General features: G+C 32.3%; 1 protein-coding gene across 1 annotated transcript; it reads right to left on the bottom strand.

Annotated features, from left to right (window-relative positions):
• Positions 1 to 670: 670 nt before the first annotated feature.
• Positions 671 to 3,449, bottom strand: LOC131045849 (GDSL esterase/lipase At5g03600). Its single transcript, XM_059221432.1, has 5 exons — positions 3,179 to 3,449; positions 2,902 to 3,084; positions 2,117 to 2,406; positions 1,285 to 1,576; positions 671 to 1,169 (listed from the first exon to the last, which is right to left on the bottom strand). Exons 1-5 carry the CDS (start codon positions 3,237 to 3,239, stop codon positions 835 to 837), a joined length of 1,161 nt encoding a protein of 386 aa, XP_059077415.1. The 5' UTR covers positions 3,240 to 3,449; the 3' UTR covers positions 671 to 834.
• Positions 3,450 to 9,389: the final 5,940 nt, after the last annotated feature.

Genomic DNA, 9,389 nt, shown 5'->3' with positions numbered 1-9,389 from the left:
CTTGTTAGGTTATAATTGATAAAATATTATCAAATAGAATAATATCATGCAAGAAATAACATCATGCTTAGAAAATAATTGCAAATATACTAATATTTATAAATAGAGAAAAGGTATTAGAAACCTCTTTGATTATTTTTAAAAATAGAGAAAAAAATATTGCAAACTTCTTTGATAGAAGCAAGCAATCTAGTTAAGAGAAAAACTCTATAATAAAATATTATTCCAGGGTAATTCTCTATTTTATCATAGCATAGTTATAAGTCTTCTAAAAAGAGATTTATGAATTATAATCTAAATGAAAACAAATCAATCTATTTACTTAAATTCAAAATATTATTACAATTCTTTAAATAAATCAAAACAAAACAATATTAGGAACTAACTCTTTCTGGATTAGATTGTGTAATTTTTTTTGCATTAACGTTTTGGATCTCACTCTATGATCCATCATCAGATGTTAAAAAGCAAACAAGAATGAAATATTATTAAGTAGTAGACCTGAAAAGTTAAAAAAAAGGAGGGAAGAGGAACAAAAAACACGGATGGATGAATGATAACATAAAGTAATAAGCAATAAAAAAAGGAAGAAATAAAAAAAATAAGTTAAAAAAACAAGAAAAGAAAAATAAAAGATCTATACAATAATAACTAAATAACTCAACTTTAATATAATAAAAAGTTGAAACATAAAACAAAATGAAAGCATGAGATTGTACTCTTAAACATTTTGATACATTCGTAGTCAAGATGAATATCTTTTGATGGATATCATAGAGCAATGATTGCTTTATTTATTTATATTAATAGGCAAGATGCTACAGGCAGAGATAATTAGGAACTAACTCCCCCAACATAGGAGTATTTTACAAGATTATCAGTCTCAATTGGTGAGATGTTGTAGGCATCAAAACCAATAGATTTCACCCATTCTGTCAAGCTAAATGCACCTTCCACAAAGCTCAATTCCTTTCCTTCGTTGGCACTCCCATATGCATACAAGGACATGATTGAATGCCATCCTTTGTTGGTTGGATGCCTGTTATCCCAATAGAAGCTTTTATTTGGATCTTCACACATCTTAAACAGTGCATCTCCTCTATCATCCACTTCTGCGCACTGTGCATCTCCCTCACCCGCACAACATGATTGGAACCAGTCCTCAAAACCTAAATATCACCCACCAAAGGATTCAGACCATGACTCATTTAAGAAAGAATCAATCAAAACAATAATTAAGATTTAGCATATCAACTCTAAAGGAATAGAGCATATAATTAATACCATAATCTAGAGCATTGGAAAAGATGTAGTTGCTTGCAGAGGTCAAATTTGGAATTATAATACTGGAGCCTTCCAGATCATATCTTAGCTTTATCACACTTTCATTCAATAACATGTTATGACGTTGAATGAAATCCTCATATGAAGATTCACATGACGTTCTGTTAGCTTCTGGCATGCACCCCAAAGCTGCCACATTACTCACCACAAAATTTCTGAATCCACATTCATATAACTCCTTTACAACTTCCATCATGCCACTTACAACAGGTGACACCAAACTCACCAGTCCCTATAACACAAAAGCATATAAAATTCAAATATTGTAGATTTTAGGTTTCTACACTCATTTATGGTGAGTGTGATTTGAACTTTTAGATTTTTTTTTTTGCTATCAATATTTCAAATCATATTCTATGATTCATCAGAATGAAAAGCAAGAGAAGAAAAAAAGAATATGGTAGAGAAGGAAAAAAGAATATGGTTAACTTACTCTTTATTCTGATGAATCATGATGTATAGTTCGAAATGTTGATGAAAAAAAGAGATACGCAATCAAATCTAAAAACTAAAATGCTAAAAACAAAAAAAATCTAAATGAAAGTAAATTCTAGTTGTATCCCAATATTAATCCATTAACAACAAACTGTTTACTTATCAAGAGGCAATATTACAAGTTGAAACATTTAAGAAAAAGAAATTGTGGTGTACCGTAATATTGTTGCCATTGGTATGATCTATATAAGTAATCTGTTTACTTAGATCTTGATACATGTCTTCAGGAGACAATATCACAAGTTGAAACATTTAAAGAAAAAAGATTGTGGTGTACCATAATATTTTTTCCATTGCTATCTATATAAGAAAGGTAGTCGTTGCCTGCATTGGAGATAAGCACTATTGATCGACCCAATTCCTCTGAACCAAATACACCTGTCTGATTTATGAGTTTCTTGAACTGCTTCACCTGATCAGAAATAGTTATGTAACCATAGTCTGCCAATATTCCACTTCCTCCAACTGCAAAGTTTACCCCATGAACAATCTTCTTTGGGATCTCTTCATACTGGTGAGTTCTCAACATTTCGTAAGCTATTGGAGTGGGAAGTCCTAAGATCTCAGCTGTGCACATTAATCCGTGGCAAGATATTTTAGTTTTAATCAGTTTGAGCAGAAGTTTCATTGTTTAGATAAGCCATTCCTACAAATTCTTTCAATTCTTGCACCAGGTTTCAAAACTCAAAACTCAAAACTTCTAAAGACAAAAGAATACAAGAACCAAACACTTAAATTGCATTATTGAGACTAATTTTAAAATTAGAAAAGTAGAGGTACAAAATTTTAAATCAAACAAACTAACTAAAATAATATTTAAGTTTAAATAATACATTTTAATCTTTGATTTGTTCAGGAGGTTCATATGAAATTAAACGATGAGGTGGGTCATGTTATTTCAGATGTACCATCTAAATAAATTGAAAGCTTTTCTAATATATGATATGTTAATATGATTCATATAAAATTAAATTATGAGTGGGTCTAAAATGGACCATCTAAACAAATGAAAACTTAAAACATACTTAATTTAGCCCAAAAATGATAATAATTTATGTTTACCCCAACGATCTGTTTGCACTTTCCCAGAGGAGTATCTCCCTGCAGGGTAACCAGGCCAGTTGAATCCATATGGCCTTCTCCAAGGTGCATTATCAGTTGCGTTGTAGGGATTATGGTTCCCTGTATCAGCATACGAGTCTCCAAACACAAACAATGCTTCCGCCTTCTCTGCATTTCCTTCACCTGCAAAAAAAAGACCAATAAATGAAATTCACCTTAAAATGAAAGAGTGAGAGCAAAACTAATTAGACCCAACAAAGATTGAAGGTGCACTCACAAGCAAAACATAGCAGAACAACTGCTAAGGACGCAACGATTTTTAAGCCCATGTTTGCCATTGTGAGATTGATGCCTCCAAGCAGAGGCTCTCTTTGACTTATATAACTAGTCTCTTACGAATGGGCTGCATCCAGGGCTACTTGGCAAATCGTATCATTCACTGTAAACTCTTTTATTGCAATGCTTTTTGCATTAAGTTGGCAGGTACAACAATAAGTAGCCAGTCTTACAAAATTCACGTTCTGCATTAACTTGGCCGTTCATTTGTTCTTGCTGAATCAATGCAAATAAAAAATTGCAATTAAAGAGGGTAGTACAAGGACTGTCAAAAAAAAATCAAATGACTACTCAGTAACTACAGAAATAGGGGAAAGGACCCAGTAGTCGTGCACCCTAACTTCACGCTTCTCAAAATCCTACTTGGAAATTTCGAATCACTCCGATTTTTTTACAGCAGCTTACTTGGCAAGTCCCCTGCTTATAACTAAGGTTTCAGGGCCACATCATCAAATATGATGCCACATCAGCATGCTTTTTGCCAAGGTGTCCAAAACAGCCCCAAAAAAAAGTGAGACCAATAGGCGTGCAAAAGAGACCCCAATAGTTGTGCAGCCGATGTGGCATCACCTGATTGGTTACTTTTTACAATATTAGTACATTTCTTAACAACTATTGGTACATTTCCTAACAACTGTTGGTACATTTCCTAACAAGGGTCCTTTCCCCTAGATGTAACAGTTCAATTAGGACTATCAAAGAAAAATCAAATGACTATTCAGCACTAACTACAGAAATAGATGTAACAGTTCAATAGAGACAACTTACAACGAATGCAGTCATATAAGAGGCCACAAACAGAGACGAATCACAGAAAGAAAGGTAACAGTTCAACAAAGACAACTATTGTAGTCTGTACATTCATGTTTTTATATTAACTTGGTCATTTATTTGTTTTTATTGAACCAATGCAATTAAAGCACAAGGACTGTCAAATAAAACATCAAATGACTACTCAGTACTAAGTACAGAAATAGACGTAACAGTCTAACAAAGACAACTAATGCAGCCATACAAGAGGCCACAATCAGAAACAAATTACAAAAACAGAGGTAATAGTCCAACACAGACATATGAGAGGCCACAAAAAGACAAAGCCTACATCTATAGGCTGTACATTCAGGTTTTTACATTAACTTGGCTGTTTTGTTTTTATTGAATCAATGCAATTAAAGCACAAGGACTGCCAAACAAACCATTGAATGACTACTCAGTACTAAGTATAGAAATAGAGGTAGCAGTCTAACAAAAAGAACTAATGCAACCATACAAGAGGCCACAATCAAAACAAATTACAGAAACAGAGGTAATAGTCCAACAGAGACAACTATAGCAGCCATACAAGAGGCCACAAACAACCAAAATTTACATCTATAGGTTGTACATTCACGTTTTTACATTAACTTGGCCGTTTATTTGTTTTTATTGAATCAATGCAATTAAAGCACAGGGACTACCAAATAAAACATCAAATGACTACTTAGTAAAAAGTATAGAAATAGAGGTAACAGTCTAACAAAGACAACTAATGCAGCCATACAAGAGGCCACACTCAGATACAAATTACAAAAACAGAGGTAATAGTCTAACAGAGACAACTATTGCAGCCATACGAGAGGTCGCAAACAACCAAAATTTACATCTATAAGCTTTCCATGAACAACTTCAGCATAACTTCGCTTATAAACAACTTCAGCATAACTTCAACATTTTCAAGTGATCACTCAGTAATAACAATGACTAAATACATCAACTGAAATTGCAACCCAACAAGAGGAACAAGTACAACGAGGAGGCAATATTGGAAGTTAAGACATGATTAGGGCATGTGTTAAATAATCATCCTAATGTTATTTGAAATAATTCACATTTCATTTAGATCATAATGAATAGTAAGGAAGGGGAAATATGGGTTCCATTTTAACTTTCAAAGTTTAGGTTTTATATTTATATATGTGGAAGTGATCAAGTTAATCTTAGATTTGAACAAAGGTAATAAACGATGGATATTATGAATTAGGTTTAGATCCTTAAGATGCATGGAGATGGAATGATGTAAGGAAATATTATTTGTCAAACTTGCACACTAGTTGATCCATAAAGGACAACTTAATTGAGGTTAACACAAAACATAAAGAAAAAAGACATGGATGCTATTGTCATCATTACAATATTAAACATAATATAAAAAATGCTTTTATCTTACATTTGTCTTTTAGATAGATGTATTTAGGGTATCTATGTTAATTTATACATTGTATATAATAAATAATATTTATATATTAATATTATATTTTTCTAAAGTAAATCACAATGCTGAAGGTTGCTTACATTATATTATAAAAAAATTACACCAATTCAACTGTTTTGGGCTGAAACAATAAACCCATATCATTATATAGAAACATGGTACTACTTACCTAAATCCCTATTAATTTGATATCAATTTTTCTAACTGTTATTTTCTAAATGTCACCTTTATTATATATAAACAATATCAATATTATGCTTGATAAATTATGAGTCTATCTTGCAAAAATTTATGTGTCTACCTCATCATTAGAACTTTTTTCTTTATAAGTATGCTTAAACAAACTATATTTATCAATTTTTCTAACTCTTATTTTCTATATGTCACCTTTATTATATATAAACAATATCAATATTATGCTTGATAAATTACGAGTCTATCTTGCAAAAATTTATGTGTCTACCTCATCATTAGAACTTTTTTCTTTATAAGTGTGCTTAAACAAACTATATTCTTTATCAACACTAGTCCCATGGCCTACTTCATAAGCTTCGAACCTCTTTATGCCTTCTTTATATTTTTCACCTTTTCTTAATAGTAGATCAATTACAATGAATGGCCTCTACTACTCATTAACTACCACTTTATTTACTTGTAATTGCTTATTAAATGGTGGAATCTCTATTCCATATATTGCTTCCAATAAAATGTCATCAAAGGCCCCTAAGGAATTAACTCTTAATCAAACGATTGCTCATTTTCTTAATTAATTCTTTATTTTCTCCAAGCTCTAAAAACAATACACAAACATAAATGAGATATCTATGTTTAACCTATACCAATGGTCTACCACTATAAATTCTTCCCCCAACACCCATAATATTGCATTAAAGACTAGGTGATGCAGGGACTTCTTGAGGTCACAATTTTTGAGTCCTCGGTTGTTCGTTTTTTCAATTTTATTCAAACTTGTAACTGTTATCAGTTTAGCAAGTTGGAAACTTGTAACTGTTATTAGTTTAGCAAGTTGTTTTTTCAATTTTATTCAAACTTGTAACTGTTATCAGTTTAGCAAGTTGGAAACTTGTGCCATAGTTTTTTGTATGGTTTTGAAAATTACCTAAATTGGCAAATTTCAGATTATGTAAAAAGTTGCTAGATAAGGAAATTTTTCAGTTTGTAATTCAATAGGATTATTTTCCTTTATAGCAGTGGAGTGGTTGTAGAATAATGAAGAATAGTTGATTTCATGCCTAGTGTTTTCTGGTTTCTTATTTCTTGTTGTTGTGGTGTCATAAAATTGCACCCCTTTGCATTTTTTATCGCATTGGGTCCTTACCTTAGTGTTTGCACCCCTTAGCTGCTTGGGACCTGATTATGCCCATGCCCCTTCCATATTACATCATTTTTTAACATTTCCTATGCAATTGGCACTTGTCCCTTGCCCCAAAATAGGGTAGGATCAAGGCATGGTGCCCTGGTCCTCAATAGAGCCATGGCACCACGCCATGGTCCTACTCATTTTTGGGCCCCTTTTACCCCTTTTTCACACTTCAAATTTGAGTGGGAATTCCCTCTATGTCGACCCATGCTGGAAAATTAATTAGTTTTCTCAATGGGCAAGTATATAAAGAGGATTTCCCTTCTCATTTGATAAGAATGAAGAATCAAGAAGTATTGAGCACACACATGAGATCAAGCAATCAAGAATTTTCAGTCTTCCTTCAATCCTTGGAGTAGCAATAAATTCAAGATTCAAGCATTGAAGTGGAGATCTACATCCTATTTCATGAAACCCTAATTCCATGTGGAGGTAAGCAAAACTTCACAGAGGTATAATCATTCAACTTTCAGTCATAATTCAACATCTCCCTCAAAAGGAGAACCTTTCATTATAGTCATTTCAATAACATTTATTTTAATTTCATGTGGTTAATTCCAAAATTGGGGTTTGACCTAAGGCAAGCCCTTATTCCCAGCCTTTTTCCCCTTCTTTCTATGTGCAAGAAATAGGTACAAAGCTGTACTTCTCAAAATAAGTGTCATTCATAGAGATGAATCAACCCCTTTCGGTGCATGGAAAGTTCGGAGGACTATGGTGCTACGTTGTGGTCTCGGCTTTTTAGGAGCTTTTTCGAGGGTCAGATCTGACTCCGCTTATACTACTTAATTCCAGATGCCCAGCTCAATCCCGCATTTATAGCTCACTATTTTCTCAGTTTTATCTTCATTTTTTAGCACTTTACCTTAAATCGACATTTCAACTTACAAAAGAGAGGAAAAACATTCACAAAATTAATCCAATCCATTTAGTATTTAGTCCTTATTTGATTTGTGACTGAAACTAGTAGATTCCCTTCCCTCTTTTGAATGTAAAGGCTCCTAGCAAAATTGATTTGGTGATTTCTCCTTTCTATGTTGCAAGTTGCCAAATCCAATTTTACCCTTTAAATTTTGGTGAAATCGACGTGTCCTGTGCTTACTTCTTATTTTTGTTCTTAGATTTGAGTGTGTATGCAATTTAAAATTTAAATTTCCAAGTTTGATTTCCTTGCAAATTTTAAAAATTTAGAGTTTAGTTTCATTAAAACCCTAATTTTTAATTTCAAAATTGAGCTTGTGTATTGCATAATTTGGATTAATTGTTTCAGATTTGAGTGTTTTTCAATTTCAAAATTCAGATTTTCACTTGCAAGTCAAATTTCAAATTAAAATTTTAAAATTAAGTGGTTAATTGTAAAAAACCCTAATTTTCAAAAAAATAAAAATTGAGCTTGTGGGTTGTTTAAATTTTGAATCTATTATTTTAGAGTGGCTTCAAATTCAAATTTGTAATCTTGGATCCAATTTCAAATTTTAAATTTAAATTTTAAAATCAAGTGGTTAATTAAAAAAGCTCTAATTTTTAAATTTAAATTAACCTTGTACATTTCCCAATTTTGGATTCATCATTTCAATTTCAAAATTTAAAATTAAGAGGTTCTTTTTACAAGGTCCTAATTTTTAATTTCCTTTTCAATTTAAATTTTTAAAATTAAGAGGTTATTTTTAGCCCTAATTTTAAATTTCAATTTCCTAGGGGATTGCAACTTTTATCTTTTCAATCAATTTTCTTATTTAATAGAGTCATCATTTTTTCTAAAATTTTGCATTATTCAATTACTTTGCAAATTTCAAACTTCAAATTTCCAATTTCCCTCCATTAGTGCATGATTTTTACTACTATTAGTCCAACCTATAATATTCCTATGAGAAGAAGTTGTAGAATTAAGGCTTCCCAAGGTCTAATTACCAAGGAGATGAAGCCTAATTTGGATAACTTGTTTCATGAGGATATTGGTGGTTCTAGCAAACCTTTAAATATCCCCGTTTATCCTCATTCTTTAGATAATTCTCATGATCTGGATGAATCACTAACTGGGGTTTCCATTGACCAATTGGAGAAGATTGACAATCAATTTGAAAATATTCAACAATGGATGAGTTAACAATACCTAGAAAGTGAGGCTCTCCCATTGATTGAAGGATTGAAAAGAATGGTTCAAAGTGATAAACTTGGCATTGATATCTTGCGTTTTATTGCTCATATTGTTGATTCTAATATCATGCCTATGAAGACTTGTGCTGAAGTCCTTTGTTATACACAATCTCCTAGTCAAGTTAATCTCCACTCCCTTGACTACCCCTATGGCTAGTGTTCCCACTTTTACCTCCAACATCATGGCTACTTCTACTCAAAATGTCATACCTACAAGTGTTAGTCAAGGGCAAAACTCCTCTAATCATAAAGTCCCTCCATCCCTCCTCAAGTGAGTCTTCCATTTGTTACCCAATCTTCTCCCATACCTACTTATCATAGCATCCCACCTCCTTATTCTCAACCCCCGCCTTCATATAACAA

Source organism: Cryptomeria japonica, chromosome 5 (assembly GCF_030272615.1).
Source record: "Cryptomeria japonica chromosome 5, Sugi_1.0, whole genome shotgun sequence".
Classification (NCBI taxonomy): Eukaryota; Viridiplantae; Streptophyta; class Pinopsida; order Cupressales; family Cupressaceae; genus Cryptomeria; species Cryptomeria japonica.
This window is presented reverse-complemented; position numbering and strand designations above follow the sequence as displayed.

What these genes read in the sequence shown, in the direction of transcription:
- LOC131045849 (XM_059221432.1), bottom strand. Translation starts at nt 3,239, where the DNA reads ATGGCAAACATGGGCTTAAAAATCGTTGCGTCCTTAGCAGTTGTTCTG. An exon ending in AGTGCAAACAGATCGTTGGG is followed by an intron (nt 2,407 to 2,901) that starts GTAAACATAAAT and finishes TAATGTGCACAG; the next exon opens with CTGAGATCTTAGGACTTCCC. An exon ending in TTCCAATGCTCTAGATTATG is followed by an intron (nt 1,170 to 1,284) that starts GTATTAATTATA and finishes GGTGATATTTAG; the next exon opens with GTTTTGAGGACTGGTTCCAA.